Raw genomic sequence first — 22,840 nt, 5'->3', positions numbered from 1 at the left:
ATAATATATAAAATAATTTATATATATAATGTTCATCCCGTGCAAGGCGCAGGTCTTAACCTAGTATAGAAGTATTACAGGAGAAACAATTTTTAAAAGCTGTCGAGAAGTACAAGCGCAAACACATGCGCTAAGCCGCTAAGATGCTGAAATGCACGCGTACTAAAACACACGTATTGTCTTTACTAAAATGCAAACTCATGCATCTATATATATATTAGCTGGGATTCAAACTAAAATTTGTCATCCAACTGGTAGACCAGATATAGCATTCAAATGATTTTCTTAACGTAGGTCAATTTGGATGAAGTTCAAAAGGAGTTGGATGAATAAATCATTGTATGGAATTAATATTTTAAAATTTAACTCCTCATCAAGAGATCAAAAAACATGTCAATATTTGTCATCAATGGAAAGAGTATCAAATCCAAAGAAGACTAATACCCTCAGGTTCCGCAAACCGCATGATGAACACCAGAACAAACTCAGAGGATAACCCGCAAAGCAAAACAAAAACATCGTGTTAATTATATTCTTTTTAGAAGCCTAACAAGACCAATGATTTGCAACAGACAAGGAAAGTAAACTCTATAATTAACTCCAGTTGGCCTTCTACACAATTTCCGAGGAGAATTTCTGATCCTCCCTCACAGTCCTCCGAGCTAAAAAAACCCTAGAGAAACCCTAAGAAATGTCTACAGGAGGTGGAGGTGAAAAAAGTACGGTTCAGATTTTCAAAAAAATGTCACAATTTGCTTACGCAATTGATGAAGCATGAGGATGGATGGGTGTTCAATGTCCCAGTTGATGCTAAAGGGTTTGGTTTGCATGATTACCACACCATTGTTAAGGAGCCTATGGATTTGGGTACAGTGAAGGCTAAGCTAGGGGAAGGTTTGTATGAGTCGCCGTTGGATTTTGCTGAAGATGTTAGACTTAATTTACTTTTAACAATGCAATTTTTTGGAATCCTGTTGGGCATGAGGTGCATAGTATGGCTAAGTTTCTGTTGAGCATGTTTGAGGAGAAATGGGTTCCTATCGAACTGCAGTATCATAATCTTCACCGGGAGATCAAACCGGCTAGTGTTGTAGAGCCTTTACCAGCTCCTACACCTTCCTCCGTCTCTTCGGCCTGCGGTGCTTGAGGATAGGACTTTGTAGATTTCTGAATCTATGACAACACCGTTGGAACCTGAAATCGTCACTGCTGCCCTCGAGAAGCCTGAAGGAGATGAGGAGGCGCCTGTTGATGTTAGGGACCTGAAGATGGATGAGAAACGGAGACTCAGTGAAGAGCTTCAGGACTTGCCTTATGATAAACTAGAGACAGTTGTTCAGATTGTGAAGAAGAGTAATCCGGAGCTCTCTCAACAGGATGATGAGATTGAGCTGGATATTGACAGTCTTGACATCCAAACGCTTTGGGAGCTTTATAGTTTAGTGACTGGGTATAAGGAGAACTTGAGCAATAAAAAGGAGGAGGATCAGGGTTTTGGTTCAGAAAGAGATGCTGAATCTGCTCACAACATTATCCAAGAACCGGTAAAGATTTCTTTCCATAGCCAAATGTTATTTATTTCAGGTCTTTATTGATTTTGGCTCATTATCATTGTTTCAGGCAACTGGCACCGAAAGATCGAGAGTTACTGAATCAGGTAAGGTTTTAGGTCACTAGCTCATACCAAATTCGGATGTTATTAATTAGTATTTATTTACACACAACAAAGGAATAACAAATGATTATTTCTAACCAGGGAAAGCTATTCGCATGTCTTCTTCTCCTGTTCGGCAAGAAAACAAGGCAGGTGGATCAAGTAGTTCTAACAGTTCCAGCAGTGACTCGGGATCTAGCTCTAGTGGTAAATGTTGAAACTCTGTGTCAGCTCTTTTTATCACACCTTTATCAGCATCACTACTCACATCAATCTTCTTTTTTGTTCTGCAGATTCTGACAGTGACAGCTCCTCTGGACGTGGATCAGATACTGGTAATTAGAGCTGACAAGTCAAGATAGTGTTTAGCTTTAGAATCAGAGCCGTCATGTTATTTTCTAAGTCGATGACTTTGCCCCAATTGGATTGTTTTCTGTATTAGGATGTTTTACTGTACAGAAGAATGAACTGTAGATGTCTTCCTCTAATCAACATGCTTGTTCCCTGCGTCTTAAGTGGAACAAATCAATTGTTTAGAGCAGTAAAGGAAACTAGAAGGGGCATTAAGAAGAATTTAATGTTTTTCATATTAGAAGAAACAGATTGGTTCTTGGTATCATATTGTTCAAACTTTAAAGCATCACATGACAGTCAAGCCTGCATAGAAGGTGTCTCAATCGTCTGATGCAAATGGCAGGTTTGACCCTGAGTTTTTAGGGTCCGGAGATGTTGTCGCATGTTTCTTACTGTTCGTCACATCAACACCCATGTCTGCATCTCCAAACCATATTGCAAGCTGCTCATATTCCTTCTATCTTATGCTTTACGAAGTTAAAGCATCCATTATCTTTTGTCTGATGATTATGGTAAACAAGAAACATAAGAGAGTAGAGAGAGAGAGAGAGAGAGAGAGAGAGAGAGAGAGAGAGAGGACCTTGAATGATCTGAGCTGCCTAATCCTATCACGAGCTGCATAAAGCAAATTGTCGTCAAAATCTGAGGGGTCTTCACGAAATGTCATGTCGTACAAATGGAGCAGCATCAAAGTCTTCGATGAAGAACTCATCTTGATCTTCCATCCCTTCCTCCGGTTCATCCCTTACAGATAACTCAAAGAAGCTTTACCCTGTCAAACATAAGAAAACCAAGAGAACCCATTTTCTTGCACTCACTCTTACATCCTTTAAATCACCAAAACACATCCCAAGGAAACATGGAGAAGAACTCTGATAGGCCTTTAAAAACTAGCATAAAGTACCTGAGAAGTCAAATTGTCCACCTCCACAAGAATAGTTTCCAGTTTACGTAGATTTTACCATACCATACTCTTTTTTTGGATCCTTTGTTCATAGCTGGCACACAAGGACAACACTGAAACGTAACACCAAATCCAAAATAAATACCTTTCTGAACCAAAACCATCACAACACAGGAACCAATAATGAAATAATAGTATAAGTACTTTTCTCTTTAATTAAAAATAAAATATCCATCTTTTATTGAGACACAACAAAATATACATCTATTGGATTAACTTAAACATGATTTGAATTTCTTATGATATAAATCTAACTGATAATGAAATAACATAAGTAAACAATATGTTTCAAAACTTAAATAAGTTTTTTATTATTATTAATAAATTAAAAAGAAACACAAGACCATAATAATCAAAACAACAGAAAAAAGACGACAACAATAATGATAAAAAGTTCAACATCACTCAAAAGAACCCCAAACTACATAGGCAAACCCTTTTACCTCTAAAAATCATGTTTCCATCCTCATCAAACTCTCCAGTATCGTAAGACATTCCATTACATCTGCCTCGCCCTCTTTTGATGGGACCTATGCTGGGATCGACATCAACAGTGTTGGATTCATCAGATGGTGAAACAAAACTAAGTGGTGTGGCCATTAATATAGGTGAGAGCAGGGGCAGATGGAAGTACGGCGGTACGGGGTCACGTTTTATTTTTTTCTTTGATAGTTTAATTTAATTTATTAAATATCATTAGTTTAGTGAAGAAAAATGTAAAAGTGCCCCCATAAAAAATATTTTTTTGGTGTTTATAATTTGGTGCCCCAATTAAAAACTTTTCTAGATTCGCCCCTGGGTGAGAGGACGTTGGTGTGTTGTAGTTTTCGTCATTAGCAGGTTGAAGCGGTGAGGCTTGAGAAATGGGAGGTGTCTTTGTGTAAGGGATCTCATACAACGGTTTGGACTTTGGAGAGGTGTACTACTTGAGAAGTTGGTGATGAGATGTTCTCCATCTGATGGTTATCATCGTCAGCAAAGCTCGGGATTAGATAGCTGAAGGGTGTAGCTTCGATTGGAGTAGACTCATCAATTGCAAAAGTAAATCCTGAATTAAGAAAAAATAATGATCAAAAGTTCATAATCATTAAACAATCACATAGCTATAACTATTAATGCTCTAAAGTCAATCGTGAATCATATCTAAGACTAAAACAACTACTAAATCTCCCTTTATTCTAATCTCAGTGATAAATGTTTAGAAAAATATTACCAAAACAAGTAGCACTACATATATTAGATCATAACACAAACATCAAATTTAATTTTTGAGGAAATTACAATTTCAATAAACTTCTTTTTTATAAAAAAAAATTTCCTACAAAAAATCTTATTTTTTTTTCTTACTTTGTCTTTTTATCAAGTCTATTTTTCTAAAAAAAATCTTATTGTTTTCTCATTTTGTCTTTTTATTATCAGGTTCTATTTTTCTTTCAATCTCAAATCTTGAAAAATAAAAGACTAGAAATGACTTCTATTAATTGGCTTAACTTAAACATGATTTAGATTTTTTATGATACAAATCTAACTGATAATGAATAAACAATATGATAAAATATTTAAATAAGTTTTTTATTCTTAATGATTAAAAGGAAACACAAGACCATAATAATCAAAACAACAACAGAAAAATAAAAAGACAACAACAATAATAATAAGAAATTCAACCTCACTCAGAAGAACGATGACAGTTTCCGAACCACATAAGCAAACCCTTTTACCTCTAAAAACCCTGCTTCCATCTTCATCAACCTCTCCAGTATCATAAGACATTTCATAATCATACCTCAACTCTGTCAACGGAGGTATATGCCTCTTTGCAAAAAAATGTAAAATGAAGCGAAGGTTGGTTGGCCATTCTTTTCAAACTCAACAGGCTGCCACATAGCGTTAGCCGAGCAGCTATGGTTCATGAACCGACTAACGTTACCAATCGATCTCGCACTGACCAAGATTTCCGACCTAAGTTTATAAACTTCAGAGACTTCGTCCCAACAGTCTTTACCCACAACTTCCGGTTCACAGTTCCACCTAAAGTTTTTGTAAACACGAGAAGTACATGACATAACAAGTCTTTTTGAGTTGTTAGCTTGAGAAAAACACAAGACTATCCTATAAAAATAAACTAATTAACCTTGCATATAACTATAACTATTAATGTTGTGAAGTCAATCGTGAATCATATCTGAGACTAAAACAACCACTAAATCTCCCTTTTATTCTAATCTCAGCGATAAATGCTTAGAGAAATATTATCAAAAAAAATAGCACTACATATATAAAATTATAACACAAACATCAAATTTACGTTTTAAGAAAATTACAATTTCAATAATCTTCTTTTTTTATTATAAACAAATATTTTTCTAAAAAAATCTTATTTTTTTCTTTGTTATTTTGTCTTTTTATCAAGTCAAATTTTCTATAAGAAATATTATTTTTTTCTTTCTTATTTTGTGTTTTTTTTATCAAGTCCTATTTTTCTTTTCAATCTCAAAGCTTGAAGAATAAAAGACTAGAAATGACTTATATTAATTGGCTTAACTTAAAAATGATTTGGATTTCTTATGATACAAATCTAACTGTTAATAAAATAACGTAAGTAAACAATATGATTAAATACTTAAATAAGTTTTTTATTCTTAATGATTAAAAGGAAACACAAGACCATAATAATCAAAACAACAACAAAAAATAAAAGACAACAACAATAATAATAAGAAATTCAACCTCACTCAAAAGAACCAAGATAGTTTCCCGAACCACATAAGCAAACCCTCTTACCTCTAAACCCCATGCTTCCATCTTCATCAACCTCTTCAGTATCATAAGACATTCCATAATCATACGTCAACTCTGCCAACGGAGGTATATGCCTCTTTGCAAAATCGCAATACGAACCAAAGGTTGGCCATCCTTTTCAAACTCAACAGGCTGCCACATAACGTTAGCCGAGCAGCTATGGTTCATAACCGACTAACATTAGCAATCGCTCTTGCACTGACTAAGATTTCCGACCGAAGTTTATAAACTTAAGAGGCTTCTTCCCAACAGTCTTCAACCACAAGTTCCGGTTCATAGTTCCACCTAAATTTTTTGTAAACTCGAGAAGTACAAGACATGACGAGTTTAATTGTTTGCTTGAGAAAAACACAAGACTATAATATAAAAAATCAACTAATTAACCTTCCATATAACTATAACTATTAATGTTCTGAAGTCAATCGTGAATCATATCTAAAACTAAAACAACCACTAAATCTCTTTTTTATTCTAATCTCAGTGATAAATGCTTAGACAAACTATTATCAAAACGAATAGCACTACATATATAAAATCATAACACAAACATCAAATTTACTTTTTTCGAGAAAATTACAATTTCAATAAACTTCTTTTTTCGAAATAATATTTTTCTGAAAAAATATTTTTTTTTCTTATTTTGTCTTTTGTTTCGTCTATTTTTCTTAAAAGATCTTATTTTTTTTTTTTTTTCTTTTTATCAAGTCTTATTTTTCTTTTCAATCTCAAAACTTGAAGGATAAAAGACTAGAAATGATTTATATTAATTGGTTTAACTTAAACATGATTTGGATTTCTTATGATACAAATCTAACAGATAATGAAATAACAATGCATCATCTAAAAAACCTGACGCAAGTACTTACAACGTTTAAAATAATCGATGCACATAATTAAATCATTTATGCTAAGCGTCACAAATATTTATATCAGTTATGATAAGGGATGCATTATAGTATCATTTACTATAATTGATAGAAGTATAACCATCAGTTACTATAACCGATGCCTTATATTGCATCGCCACTATCGGAATCAATTATTTAAGTGATGGTAATACATTTGTGTCATTCAACAAGTGATATAAAAGTTTAAAATAAGTGATGCTACAGACCTCGTTTTTTGTAGTGAAAACTTAAGTAAGTTTTTTATTCTTAAGGATTAAAAGGAAACACAAGACCACAATAATCAAAAAAACAGATAAAAAGACAACAACAATAATAATAAAAATGTTCAACCTCACTCAAAAGAACCATGACAATTTTCCGAACCACACAAGCAAGCCCTTTTACCTGTAAAAACCCTGCTTCCACCTTCATCAACCTCTCCAGTATCATAAGACATTCCATAATCGTATCTCAACTCTGTCAACGGAGGTATATGTCTCTTTGCAAAAAAGGCAATACGAACCAAAGGTTGGCCATTCTTTTCAAACTCAACAGGCTGCCACATAACGTTAGCCAAGCAGCTATGGTTCATGAACCGACTAACGTTACCAAACGCTCTGGCACTGACCAATATTTCCGACCGAAGTTTATAAACTTCAGAGACTTCGTCCCAACAGTCTTCACCCACAAGTTCCGGTTCGTAGTTCCACCTAAACCGTTTGTAAACTCGAGAGGTGTCGAAGACGTACTCGTCGTCTTCTTCAATCTCATCTCTTCCCTTAGCTGTGCCAACCAACTTGCAGATAAAAGTCCCGGCTCGTATGGGCTCCCACGAACGTAACCCCCAACCGCAGCTCTCCGTCTTGAACACTTCCAACCGGAGTTTCAAACCGCTTTGAGATAGCCTGTTCTTGCAGTCCGCGGGGCAAGAACAGGAATCGCCGCATTCGTAAATCATCGGTTTACGATATAGTAAAATGCGGTTATCATACGGTAACTCGCCTCCGTTTCTTTGAATACAAAGACACATCGGATCTCCACATGACTGACCACCTTGACAAGTGGTTTTGCATCCAGTAGATTGATGGTTCGGAACGATCATTATACTCAAACTTTCTGAAGAGGCTCTGTAGTCGAAGTCTAGAGGCCACTCCTTGTCGTTCTCATCGATCTCGTTCACGATCGGAACTGGTAACGCCTCCAATCCAAGAGCAATATCTTCAAACACAAAACCCTTCCTGGACCGATTACTCGAACCACACTTCATCAATTCTTCAGCTAACTTCCACGTGGCGAAACCAGAAAGCTGGTCTTGTTTTCTCACGAGATTAAACTTGAATTCATCAAAGCCGGTGGTCCCTTTCTCTATCCAATAATGGGTTACCACATAGAGACCATCGTAGATATATACTTTCCCTTTTTTATCACCCGGATCCTCTACACCTCTAATCACTCTAACTTCATTTCCTCTTTTCTGACTTGTGACCAACGCTAGGTTTCCTCTTGTAAGGTCTTGATTTCTAGGTTTACCATCCTTACACGTTCCTCCTTGCCCGGTGTATACCAAAGTATGAAGCTCGTCCGTTTTGTCGTTGTAGTGTCCTACTGATGTAACGACACTTGTTGTTAAGCCTTCTGCTTCACCATCTTTCGCTAGTAGATAGTCGATACCAGCAGGCATCTGAGTGTGAAGTCCAACCAAACACATCTCTCCCCAGAAGTAGAATATATATCCTGGTTGTACCCCCGGAACCGGACCGATTCTCTTCTTCTTGTTAGTCCTGACACCCAGATTGGTAAACCTACTGAAGGCAGTTGTGACCACAGCTTTCTCGCAGCTTACATGGCCTAAGCGACGACAAACGGCGTTGAATCGCATCCGAACGGAGTCCACCAGCTCTTCATTCCCATTTTCTTTCTCCTCTTCGGTTATCATCGAGTCAAAACTCGGACAAAATATTACCATTTTCTCGTCGGGATTATGGGGTTTCAGCTTCTTCACAGGCGTCTTGGCACTCTTCGAACCCTTTGGTCGGCCCCGTCCTCTTTTAATAGGATCGCTACTCGGAGCAGCATCATCATCAGCCAAAGAGTCGTGGTTGGAGTCATCGTATGGTACAATAGCTTGAAGATCTGTGGCCACTAGAGGAGGATGAGGGGAGAATGATGTGTTGTGAGTTTCATCATTGTGACCAGATACAACCACTTCATTGTTGAGATGAGAGGTTTCCATCTTCTTCTTGGACGGCTTTGAATTCTTTGAACCTTTTGGTCGGCCTCGTCCTCTTTTGATAGGACCCATGTTGGGATCGACAGCAGCAGTGTTGGATTCATCAGATGGTGAAACGAAGCTGAGTGGTGTGGCCAGTAATAGAGGTTGATAGGGTGTTGGTGTGTTGTAGTTTTCCTCATTAGCAGGCTGAAGCGGTGAGGCTTGAGGAATGGGAGGTGGTGTTGTGTAAGAGGTCTCGTCATCAACGGTTTGAAGTGGTGTAACCACTTGATAAGTTGGTGATGGGATGTTCTCCATCTGATGGTTATCATCGTCAGCAAAGCTTGGAATTAGATAGCTGAACGGTGTAGCTTCGATTGGAGTAGACTCATCCATTGTAAAAATAAGTCCTGCATTAAGAAAAAAAAGATCAAAAGTGCATAATCATTAAACAACCGCATAACTATAACTATTAATATTTTGAAGTCAATCGTGAATCATATCTAAGACTAATTAAAACAACCACTAAATCTCATTTTTGTTCTAATCTAAATGACAAATGCTTAGAGGAAATATTATCAAAACAAATAGCAGTACATATATAAAATCATAACACAAACATCAAATTTACTTTTTGAGAAAAGTACAATTTCAATAAACTTATTTTTTATAAAAAACTAATATTTTTCAAAAAAAAATCTTATTTTTTTTAATTAAATATTATTATTCTTTACAATCTCAAAACTTCAAGAATAAAAGACTAGAAAATGATCGTTAGGGTCTACCTGAAAAAACAGAACAAGTTCAATGTTCGATCTTATCTTCACAATATTTGAACCGCATAATAATTACTAAACTACATACCAACATATTCAGATCTGAGTTGTAGTGAACACCAATGTATTAACGATAGTCCTTTCATTTTGCTTTTTATTTTCTTAAACAATAAAGGATATATAGTCAATGGTAGGATGATTATTAAAATTAAAATATAGTGATAAGAAAAAATTAATCTGAAAATTGAATTTAATCGTATCTTACAAAATATAGTCTCAATAACATCACCAAAAATAAATACACATAAAATAAACAAAAGAGATATGTAAATTCTATAACAAGTTCAACATTGAACTATATATTAACACGTACCTTTGAAAGACAAGAAATAATGAGAAGTAGCCCAGCTTTCAAAAGAAAAGAAGAAACAAGAGAGATCGGTGAATGGAGAAACAGGAAAAACTATACTGATAGACTATGTTGAAGTAACAAATATACTGATTATTGATAGTTGGTAGTGACGAACAACATAAGAGAGAGCCTCTATTTAAAAGGATTTCAACATGATAGGGTGTTGTCTACAAGAAGAATAAGAGCCTTTAGATCTAGCTTAATTCATCTTAACCGTCTAAGATTTTGACTCATAAACAACCTTAGATTTTTTTTGTATTATTCATTGAATCTAATAATAGCCATTAATGGTATTACCAGTTTTGCCTTAAAACTTTTTGACTTGAACATAAAAAATCTTTTTCTTCCATTTTAAATAAGAATAATATAATATATATCTATATATAACTTTCAAAATTTGAATGGTTTAAGATAAACTTTCAAAAAATTACCAAACTTCTGACTGTTCTTTTGTTTTGAGTCATTGAATTAAAAAAAAATATGTTTCACATACATGTTTGAGAAATTTGTTGTTATTACTAGTACAGTATCATATCTAGCAAATTCATTATACGCAATAACGTTTAGATAGAAACGTAGAACATGAATAATGGAAAAATTCAATATCCCAAGCAGTAGTTTGTGGTACAGTACTATAATCTGAAGCACCTATTTACAATTCTTTTTTCTTCATAGTCATGAGTTTGTACACATGCAATTACGGTATTGTTTTTAACGTTACACATACACTCAAGCCTAATAATATTTTTTTTGATCTCGAAGGGTCTCTCATATTCTTAGTTAATTATTTAAGAAAGCCATTACACGAACCATACACATTTTTACGCACAAGTTGTACACTAGAGATATATATTCTGAAATCTGATATGTATATACAACAAATTTTAGAATAAAATTTCCAACAGCTTCAAATGTAAAACTGATACTCGCATATTGCTGGAGAGATAGATAATGGATAATAATTTGCCAAGAACACAACAAGAATTTGTTTTTTTTTTCTTCGTTGATAAAGAGAAACAAAGCATGTCGAAAAACAAAATTAACATAACAATAATCAATTAGATTAATCATTCTATAAAAATACAACCAGTACATGATATATAGAAGTATTACAGGAGAAACAATTTTTAAAAGCTGTCGAAAAGTACAAGCGCAAACACATGCGCTAAACCGCTAATGCTGAAATGCACGCATACTAAAACACACGTATTGTCTTTACTAAAATGCAAACTCATGCATCTATATATATATATATATAAAGTAGCTGGGATTCAAACTAAAATTTGTCATCCAACTGGTAGACCAGATGTAGCATTCAAATGAATTTCTTAACGTAGGTCAATTTGGATGAAGTTCAAAAGGAGTTGGATGAATAAATCATTGTATGGAATTAATATTTTAACATTTAACTCCTCAAGAGATCAATAAACATGTCAATATTTGTCATCAATGGAAAGAGTATCAAATCCAAAGAAGACTAATACCCTCAGGTTCCGCAAACCGCATGATGAACACTAGAACAAACTCAGAGGATAACCCGCAAAGCAAAACAAAAACATCGTGTTAATTATATTCTCTTTAGAAGCCTAACAAGACCAATGATTTGCGACAGACAAGGAAAGTAAACTCTATAATTAACTCCAGTTGGCCTTCTTCACTATTTCCGAGGAGAATTTCTGATCCTCACTCACAGTCGTCCGAGCTAAAAAAAACCCTAGAGAAACCTTAAGAAATGTCTACAGGAGGTGGAGTTGAAAAAGGTACGGTTCAGATTTTCAAAAAATGTCACAATTTGCTTACGAAATTGATGAAGCATGAGGATGGATGGGCGTTCAATGTCCCAGTTGATGCTAAAGGGTTTGGTTTGCCCCAGATTAAATTTTTTTTTTTTGTGTTTATAATATGGTGCCCCCGATTAAAAACATTTCTAGATTCGCCCCCGGGTGAGAGGGTGTTGGTGTGTTGTAGTTTTCGTCATTAGCAGGTTGAAGCGGTGAGGCTTGAGAAATGGGAGGTGTTATTGTGTAAGGGATCTCATGAAAATGCAAGATGTCTGCCCTGAAGTAGTCGTTGAAGTAGTTGCTGACGCAGATGACATGTTGAATGGTGAAGACCATGTGGAGTCAAGATGCTGAACTGCACTCGTGGAGATTTGGAGAGCAAAGGAATATCTTGGAGAAAATGCAAGAGGAATAAACTTGGGGAGCAAATTTATGACTTAAAGAAAGAGGAATAAGTGCATTCAAAAAAAAAAGTTGCACTTAATGTTATGGAAGATTTTCTTATCCATGTTGCCTTGGAGACTAGGGTTTCAAGAACATGGGGGTTAATGATAAAATAACTCTAAGGGTCGTCGGGAAAAGACACAGACACAGAGGTTGATTTTATTGAGAGAGAAAAGCTCTTGAGTGTGGTCTTAGTTGTGCCGAAGCAGTTGCTGAAGTACTTGACGGAAGAGAGACATAAGCGGTGTAGCTTAGGAATCTTTTAGGTGTTAGGGTGTTAACACTAGACGTGTAAAAGCTGAATTAAGCAGATCTTGTAATAGATTATTTAAAAGAGATTATAATAAAACATAAGTGTTTGCTTGTAGTGTTTTGTCTCTCGATTTACTTTCTGCAGTATTATTGTGGTGTCTCCATTTGCACTTACATCTTATACAACGGTTTGGACTTTGGAGTGGTGTAACCACTTGAGAAGTTGGTGATGAGATGTTCTCCATCTGATGGTTATCATCGTCAGCAAAGCTCGGGATTAGATAGCTGAAGGGTGTAGCTTCGATTGGAGTAGACCCATCAACTGCAAAAGTAAATACTGCATTAAGAAAAAAATAATGATCAAAAGTTCATAATCATTAAACAATCACATAACTATGACTATTAATGTTCTGAAGTCAACCGTGAATCATATCTAAAACTAAAACAACCACTAAATCTCCTTTTTATTCTAATCTCAGTGATAAATGCTTAGAGAAAATATTATCAAAACAAATAGCACTACATATATAAAATCATAACACAAACACCAAATTTAATTTTTGAGAAAATTACAATTTCAATAAACTTCTCTTTTATATAAAAAAAATTCCTACAAAAAGTCTTATTTTTTTCTTATTTTGTCTTTTTATCAAGTCTACTTTTTCTATAAAAAAATCTTCTTTTTTCTCATTTTTTCTATTTATTATCAAGTCCTATTTTTCTTTTCAATCTCAAAATTTGAAGAATAAAAAACTAGAAATGACTTATATTAATTGACTTAACTTAAACATGATTTAGATTTTTTATGATACAAATCTAACTGATAATGAAATAACATAAGTAAAAAATATGATAAAATATTTAAATAAGTTTTTATTCTTAATGATTAAAAGAAAACACACGACTATAATAATCAAAAAACAACCAAAAAAACGACAACAATAATAATAAGAAATTCAACCTCACTCAAAAGAACCATGACAGTTTCCCGAACCACATAAGCAAACCGTTTTACCTCTAAAAACCCTGCTTCCATCTTCATCAACCTCTCCAGTATCATTAGACATTCCATAATCATACCTCAACTCTTTCAATAGAGGTATATGCCTTTTTGAAAAAAATGCAATACAAACCAAAGGTTGGTTGGCCATCCTTTTCAAACTCAACATGCTGCCACATAATGTTAGCCGAGCAGCTATGGTTCATAACCGACTAACATTATCAATTGCTCTTGCACTGACTAAGATTTCCGACCGAAGTTTATAAACTTCAGAGGCTTCGTCCCAACAGTCTTCACTCACAAGTTCCGGTTCATAGTTCCACCTAAAGTTTTTGGAAACTCGAGAAGTATTTGACATGACGAGTTTAATTGTTAGCTTGAGAAAAACACAAGACTATCATATAAAAGAATCAACTAAATAACCTTGCATATAACTATAACTATTAATGTTCTGATGTCAATCGTGAATTATATCTAAAACTTAAACAACCACTAAATCTTTTTTTTATTTTAATCTCAATGATAAATGCTTAGAGAAATAAAATCAAAATAAATATCACTACATATATAAAATTATAACCCAAACATCAAATTTCCTTTTTTAGAAATTTACGATTTCAATAATCTTTTTCTTTTTATAAAAAAAAATATTTTTCTAGAAAAATCTTCTTTTTTCTTATTTTGTCTTTTTATCAAGTTTAGTTTTCTAAAATTTTCTTTTTCTTCTTATTTTGTCTTTTTATCAAGTCCTATTATCTTTTCAATCTCAAAAATTGAAGAACAAAAGACTAGAAAAGAATTAAATTAATTGACATAACTTAAACATGATTAGGATTTCTTAAGATACCAATCTAACTAATAATGAAAAAACGTAAGTAAACAATATGATTAAATACTTAAAAAGTTTTTTATTCTTAATGATTAAAAGGAAACACAAGACCATAATAATCAAAACAGCAACAAAAAAAGAAAAAAACTTCAACAATAATAATAAGAAATTCAACCTCACTCAAAAGAACCATGACAATTTCCCGAACCACATAAGCAAACCCTTTTACCTCTAAATATCATGCTTCCATCTTCATCAACCTCTCCAGTACATAAGACATTACATAATCATACCTCATCTCTGTCAACGGAGGTATATGCCTCTTTGCAAAAAACGCAATACGAACCAAAGGTTGGCCATCCTTTTCAAACTCAACAGGCTGCCACATAACGTTAGCCGAGCAGCTATGGTTCATGAACCCACTAACATTACCAATCGCTCTCGCACTGACCAAGATTTCCGACCGAAGTTTATAAACTTCAGAGACTTCGTCCCAACAGTCTTCACCCACAACTTCCGGTTCATAGCTCAACCTAAATTTTTTGTAAACTCGAGAAGTACCTGACATGACGAGTTTTATTTGAATTGTTAGATTGAGAAAAAAAAAAGACTATCATATAAAAAAAACTCATTAATTAACCTTCCATATAACTGTAACTATTATTGTTTAAAGTCAATCGTGAATCATTTCCAAGACTAAAACAACCACTAAATCTCCTTTTTATTCTAATATCAGTGATAAATGATTAGAGAAAATATTATCAAAACAAATAACACTACATATATAAAATCATAACACAAACATCAAATTTAATTTTTGAGAAAAATACAATTTCAATAAACTTCTTTTTCTTATAAAAAAAATATTTTTCTATAAAAATCTTATTTTTTTCTTATTTTGCCTTTTTATCAAGTCTATTTTTCTAAAAAAAAAAATCTAATTTTTTTTCTCATTTTGTCTTTTTATTATGAAGTCTTATTTTTTTTTTCAATCTCAAAACTTGAAGAATAAAAGATTAGAAATGACTTATATTAATAAGCTTAACTTAAACAAGATTTAGATTTCTTATGATATAAATCTTGCTGATAATGAAATAACATAAGTAGAAAATATGATTAAATACTTAATTAAGTTTTTATTCTTAATGATTAAAAAGAAACAAATGACCATAATAATGAAAACAACAACAACAAAAAGAAATAGACAACAACAAAAATAATAATAAGAAATTCAACTTCACTCAAAATAAATATGACAGTTTCCTGAACCACATAAGCAAACCCATTTTACCTCTAAAAACCATGCTTCGATCTTCATCAACCTCTCCAGTATCATAATACATTCCATAATCATCCCTCAACTCTGTCAACGGAGGTATATGCCTTTTTGCAAAAAATGCAATACAAACTGAAGGTTGGTTGGCCATCCTTTTCAAACTCAACAGACTGCCACATAACGTTAGCCGAGCAGCTATGGTTCATAACTGACTAACATTACCAATCGCTCTCGCACTGACTAAGATTTCCGACCGAAGTTTATAAACTTCAGAGGCTTCGTCCCAACAGTCTTCACCCACAAGTTCCGGTTCATAGTTCCACCTAAAGTTTTTGTAAACTTGAGAAATACGTCACATGACGAGTTTAATTGTTAGCTTGAGAAAAACACAAGACTATCAAATAAAAAATCAACTAAATAACCTTGCATATAACTATAACTATTAATGTTCTGAAGTCAATAGTGAATCATATCTAAGACTAAAACAATCACTAAATCTTCTTTTTATTCTAATCTTAGTGATAAATGCTTAGAGAACTATTATCAAAACAAATAGCACTACATATATAAAATTATAACCCAAACATCAAATTTCCTTTTTTATAAAATTACAATTTCAATAATTTTTTTTTTATAAATTTTTTTTTCTAAAATAATTTTATTTTCTTTCTTATTTTGTCTTTTTTGTCAAATCCTATTATCTTTTCAATCTCAAAACTTGAAGAATAAAATAATAGAAATAACTTATATTAATTGGCATAACTTAAACATGATTTGGATTTCTTATGATACAAATCTAACTGATAATGAAATAACGTAAGTAAACAATATGATTAAAAACTTAAATAAGTTTTTTTATTCTTAATGATTAAAAGAAAACACAAGACCATAATAATCAAAACAGCAACAAAAAAGAAAAAGACAACAACAATAAGAAGAAGAAATTCAACCTCACTCAAAAGAACTATCGTGAATCATATCTAAGACTAAAACAACTACTAAATCTCTTTTTTTATTCTAATCTTAGTGATAAATGCTTAGACAAAATATTATCAAAACAAATAGCACTACATATATAAAATGATAACACAAACATCAAATTTACTTTTTGAGAAAATTACAATTTCAATAAACTTCTTTTTTATAAAAATAATATGTTTCTGAAAAAAATATTATTTTTTTCTTATTTTGTCTTTTGTATCAAGTCTATTTTTATAAAAGGATCTTCTTTTCTTATTTATCTTTTTATCAAGTCTTATTTATCTTTTCAATCTCAAAACTTGAAGAATAAAAGACTAGAAATGACTTATATTAATTGGCTTAACTTAAACATGAATTGGATTTCTTATGATACAAATCTAACTAATAATGAAATAACATACAATATGATTAAAAACTTAAATAAGTTTTTTATTCTGAATGATTAAAAGGAAACACAAGACCACAATAATCAAAACAACAGAAAAGAAAAGACAACAACAGTAATAATAAAAATGTTCAACCTCACTCAAAAGAACCACGACAATTTTCCGAACCACACAAGCAAGCCCTTTTACCTGTAAAAACCTTGCTTCCACCTTCATCGATCTCTCCAGTATCATAAGACATTCCATAATCGTATCTCAACTCTGTCAACGGAGATATATGTCTCTTTGCAAAAAAGACAATATTAACCAAAGGTTGGCCATCCGTTTCATACTCAACAGGCTGCCACATAACATTAGCCAAGCAGCTATGGTTCATGAACCGACTAACGTTACCAAACGCTCTCGCACTAACCAAGATTTCCGACCGAAGTTTATAAACTTCAGAGACTTCTTCCCAACAGTCTTCACCCACAAGTTCCGGTTCGTAGTTCCACCTAAACGTTTTGTAAACTCGAGAGGTGTCGAAGATGTACTCGTCGTCTTCTTCAATCTCATCTCTTCCCTTAGCTGTGCCAACCAACTCGCAGATAAAAGTCCCGGCTCGTATGGGCTCCCACGAACGCAACCCCCAACCACAGCTCTTCGTCTTAAACACTTCCAACCGGAGTTTCAAACCGCTTTGAGTTAGCCTGCTCTTGCAGTCCTCGGGGCAAGCACAAAGGTCGCTGCATTCGTAGATCATCGGTTTGCGATATAGTAAAATGTGGTTATCATACGGTAAGTCGCCGCCGTTTCTTTGAATACAAGAACATGTCGGATCTCCACATGACTGACCACCTTTACAAGTGTTGTTGCATCCAGTAGATTGATGGTTTGGAACTATCATCATGCTTAAATTTTTCGAAGAGACTCTGTAGTTGAAGTCTAGAGGCCACTCCTTGTCGTTCTCATCGACCTCGTTCACGATCGGAACTGGTAACGCCTCCAATCCAAGAGAAATATCTCCAAACACAAAACCCTTCCTCAACAAATTACTCGAACCACACTTCATCAATTCTTCAGCTAACTTCCACGTGGCGAAACCAGAAGGCTGGTCTTGTTGTCTCACAAGATTAAACTTGAATTCATCAAAGCCGGTGGTCCCTTTCTCTATCCAATAATAGGTTACCACATAGAGACCATCGTAGATATATACTTTCCTTTTTTCATCGCGCGGATCTACTATACCTCTAATCACTCTAACTTCATTTCCTCTTTTCTGACTTGCGATCAACGCTAGGTTTCCTCTTGTAAGCTCTTGATCTCTAGGTTTACCATCCTTACACGTTCCTCCTTGCCCGGTGTATACCAAAAAATGAAGCTCGTCCGTTTTGTCGTTGTAATGTCCTACTGATGTAATGACACTTGTTGTTAAGCCTTCTGCTGCACCATCTTTTGCTAGTAGATAGTCGATACCAGCAGGCATCTGAGTGTGAAGTCCAACCAAACACATCTCTCCCCAGAAGTAGAATATATCTCCTGGTTGTACCCCCGGAACCGGACCGATTCTCTTCTTCTTGTTAGTCCTGACACCCAGATTGGTAAACCTACTGAAGGCAGTTGTGACCACAGCTTTCTCGCAGCTTACGTGGCCTAAGTGACGACAAACGGCGTTGAAACGCATCCGAACGGAGTCCACCAGCTCTTCATTCCCATTTTCTTTCACCTCTTCGGTTATCATCGAGTCAAAACTCGGACAAAATATTACCATTTTCTCGTCGGGATTATGGGGTTTCAGCTTCTTCACAGGCGTCTTGGCGCTCTTCGAACCCTTTGGTCGGCCCCGTCCTCTTTTAAGAGGATCGCTACTCGGAGCAGCATCATCATCAGCCAAAGAGTCGTGGTTGGAGTCATCGTATGGTACAATAGCTTGAAGATCTGTGGCCACTAGAGGAGGATGAGGGGAGAATGATGTGTTGTGAGTTTCGTCATTGTGACCAGATACAACCACTTCATTGTTGGGATCATGAGAGGTTTCCATCTTCTTCTTGGACGGCTTTGAATTCTTTGAACCTTTTGGTCGGCCTCGTCCTCTTTTGATAGGACCCATGTTGGGATCGACAGGAGCAGTGTTGGATTCATCAGATGGTGAAGCGGAGCTGAGTGGTGTGGCCAGTAATAGAGGTTGAGAGGGTGGTGTGTTGTAGTTTTCCTCATTAGCGGGTGGTGTTGTGTAAGGGGTCTCATCATCAACGGTTTGAAGTGGTGTAACCCCTTGGAAAGTTGGTGATGTGATGTTCTCCATCAGATTGTCATCATCGTCAGCAAAGCTCGGGATTAGATAGCTGAACGGTGTAGCTTCGATTGGAGTAGACTCATCCATTGCAAAAGTAAGTCCTGCATTAAGAAAAAGAAATAATGATCAAAAGTTCATAATCATTAAGCAAGCCAAAGATATAATAAGTAACAGTAGATGCATATGAGAAATTACGCATACGTAAAAAAGAACATCAAATAAAAAAGTTAAGAACTTAATTAATCTAAGACAAAAAAACCACAAACTCTTTTTTATTCTAATCTCAGTGATAAATGCTTAGAGAAAATATCATCAAAACAAATAGCAGTACATATATAAATCATAACACAAACATCAAATTTACTTTTTGAGAAAAGTACAATTTCAATTAACTTCTCTTTTATTAAAAAAATATTTTTCTAAAAAAAATCTCATATTTTTCTTATTTTGTCTTATTTTTTTATCAAGTCTTTATTTTATTGTTTTCAATCTCAGAACTTCAAGAATAAAAGACTAGAACTGATCGTTAGGGTCAACCTGAAAAAAACAGAACAAGTTCAATGTTCGATCTTATGTTCACAATATTTGAACCGCATAATAATTACTAAACTACATACCAACATATTCAGATCTGAGTTATAGTGAACACATGTATTAACGATAGTCCTTTCATTTTACTTTTTATTTTCTTAAAAAATAAAGGATAGTCAATGGTAGGATGATTATTGAAACTAAAATATAGAGATATGAGAAAATTAATATGAAAATTGAATTAAATCATATTTTACAAAATATAGTCCCAGTGATAACATCACCAAAAATAAATACACATAAAATAAACAAAAAAAGATAAGTAAATTATATAACAAGTTCAACATGAACTATGTATTAAAGAGAAAAGTAACAAATCAACACGTACATTTGAAAGACAAGAAATGATGAGAAGTAGCTCAGCTTTCAAAAGAAAAGAAGAAACAAGAGAGATCGGTGAATGGAGATACAGGAAAAACTATACTGATAGAATATGTTGAAGTAACAAATATACTGATTATTGATAATTGGTAGTGACGAACAGCATAAGAGAGAGCCTCTATTTATAAGGATTTCAACATGATATGGTGTTGTCTACAAGAAGAATAAGAGCCTTTAGATCTAGCTTAATTCATCTTAACCGTCTTAGATTTTGAATCATAAACAGGCTTAGATTTTTTTTGTATTATTCAATGAATCAAATAATAGCCATTAATGGCATTTCCAGTTTTGCCTTAAAACATTTTGACTTGAACATAAAAAATCTTTTTCTTCCATTTTAAACAATAACTAGGATAGTACCCGCGCTTTGAAAGCGTGTAATTATTTATGTTTGTTCGCTAATATTATGTTTAGGCGCTTCGGTTCTCTTTCAGATTGTATTTTTTGATTTTCAGTTTGGTTTTGATTCAATTATGGTTTTTAATTTTTGATTCATGAAATATAAGAACTGTTCGGTTATATATGAATTTGGGTTTGGATTTGTTTTAGTTATTTCAGTTTTTAGTTTGGTTTATATAAAAATGTTGGGAATCTGAAAAAAATTCGAGTTCAATTCGAACGCTTGGATTTGAATAAGGATATGGAATTTTTGAAAGTAACCAAAAGAAGAATATTTCCTCTTGTTTTCACATCACCATTATTTAAATTTTCTCGTATTTATACAATATGAATATGTCCTTTGCTTTCTAAAATAGTAGATAACCGAATATATATTTAATATGGTGTTAGTTTAGTTTTATGTTACCACGTTGGTTTAGTCTAAATAGTTCTGATGATAGTGTGTAATTAGACTGTAACATTTTTGATAATGTCCAAAACTTAAATGACAAAAGGTAAACAATAGGTGAAAAAAATTCCTAAATTAATAAATTAGATATACAATTCTCATTCAAATATTGGTATTTGGCAAGTGTTTATATGTAATAAAAATGGATTAGCTAATGATGTATATCTTTTTAACAAACCATATATGCTAGTGTATCATTTAATTTTTAAATATTACCAAGAATTTCAGAAGTCTTATTATAAGCACATTATTATTTTTTATCGCTTATAGTATTTATGTACACAATTCCTCTTTACATTGGTTTCTCTATCAGATTAGTTTTGGCGAACTCATAGACAACTTAAAATAAAGCTTCAAGCTAAGAATTATTTCGTATAATTGTATTTTTTTGTCACAATATTTCGTATAATTGTATATATGTTTAATGTAAGTTTGAGATTAAAAAAAACACATTCCAAGCAAAGGCGTGTAAAGGATTTTGGTTATTATCATTACCTTTCCTATTTAATTTTACACTCAAGTCCACGGTAACAAAAAGTAAACCACAAATGACAACATCTTGTCAGTTACATCGTTTACGAAATCTATACTATACTAAAAGGGGATATAAGCCATGGAGAGGGTATCCACATAGGATAGAAAAATCAACCAATCAGAGAACCCGAAATTGCCATGTCATCTCATTTTTTTCGTAAAAAATAAAAAAACAATGCGAAGGTGAGAATCGAACCCGGGTTAGTATGATATATATATAAGACAGTTACCACTAAGCCATTGAAACTTTCTTGGACACATATACAAGAACCACTAAGTATATAATCACAAACTCTTATGTACATTTACAATAATACGAATTCAACTTTCAAGACTCCGATACTTTATTTTGTAAAAACAAAAATAAGTAAGTGACTAAGCTAATATATTCTTAGAAAGTGTGAGAACGTTGACAAGTATGAAAAAGCATAGATTTTTGTTTTCGTGACAAAGTTAAGAATTTTGTAAAAGTAAGTATAACATATAAATTTTCGTGACAAATATGAAAAAACATAGATTTTTGTAAAATTTTGACAAAACAACTCATAACATACTTCTCTAATGTCTTAATAAAATATTATTTAAGGGTGCAATAATTAAATATATTAATTCAATAAATTTTGTAATTTATAGACAAAACAATAACACAACAAATTTTGAAACATTTGTTTAACCTATCGATTTTTTTTCATGAGAATCCAACTAAACAAGATAAAAAAATAATTAGATTTACAAATATTTAATTACCATTTTATTCAATTTTGATTAATTTCAAATTATCATAATGTATCTTTTTGAAGTTACAAATATGAAAAAGCATAGATTTTTGTACAATTTGACAAAACAACTCAAAACATATTTTTCTAATGTCTTAATAAAATATTATTTAAGGATGCAATAATTAAATATATTAATTCAATAAATTTTATAATTTATAGACAAAACAATACCACAACAAATTTTGAAACATTTGTTTAACCAATCGATTTTTTTTTCATGAGAATCCAACTAAACAATTAGATTTACAAATATTTAATTACCATTTTCTTCAATTTTGATTCATTTTAAATTGTAATAATGTATCTTTTTGAAGTTACAAAAAAATAATGTTCTTTCTTTATTACACTAGAATTATATATAGATTCTATATACACAAAATAAATATAATATAACAACATAAATTTACTTTCCCCGATTCATAT

General features: G+C 33.1%; 2 protein-coding genes and 1 pseudogene across 2 annotated transcripts; 1 reads left to right on the top strand and 2 right to left on the bottom strand.

Annotated features, from left to right (window-relative positions):
- The first annotated feature begins 676 nt into the window (after positions 1 to 676).
- LOC125601079 lies at positions 677 to 2,270 on the top strand (annotated as a pseudogene).
- A 4,552-nt stretch (positions 2,271 to 6,822) lies between these two features.
- LOC125601077 (histone-lysine N-methyltransferase, H3 lysine-9 specific SUVH7-like) lies at positions 6,823 to 9,277 on the bottom strand. The gene has a single exon (XM_048773463.1). It carries the CDS (start codon positions 9,267 to 9,269, stop codon positions 7,014 to 7,016), a length of 2,256 nt encoding a protein of 751 aa, XP_048629420.1. The 5' UTR covers positions 9,270 to 9,277; the 3' UTR covers positions 6,823 to 7,013.
- Positions 9,278 to 16,858: 7,581 nt separating this feature from the next.
- LOC106351385 (histone-lysine N-methyltransferase, H3 lysine-9 specific SUVH7-like) lies at positions 16,859 to 21,678 on the bottom strand. The gene has a single exon (XM_048773462.1). It carries the CDS (start codon positions 19,370 to 19,372, stop codon positions 17,147 to 17,149), a length of 2,226 nt encoding a protein of 741 aa, XP_048629419.1. The 5' UTR covers positions 19,373 to 21,678; the 3' UTR covers positions 16,859 to 17,146.
- Positions 21,679 to 22,840: the final 1,162 nt, after the last annotated feature.

Source organism: Brassica napus, unplaced genomic scaffold (assembly GCF_020379485.1).
Source record: "Brassica napus cultivar Da-Ae unplaced genomic scaffold, Da-Ae ScsIHWf_2430;HRSCAF=3139, whole genome shotgun sequence".
Classification (NCBI taxonomy): Eukaryota; Viridiplantae; Streptophyta; class Magnoliopsida; order Brassicales; family Brassicaceae; genus Brassica; species Brassica napus.
This window is presented reverse-complemented; position numbering and strand designations above follow the sequence as displayed.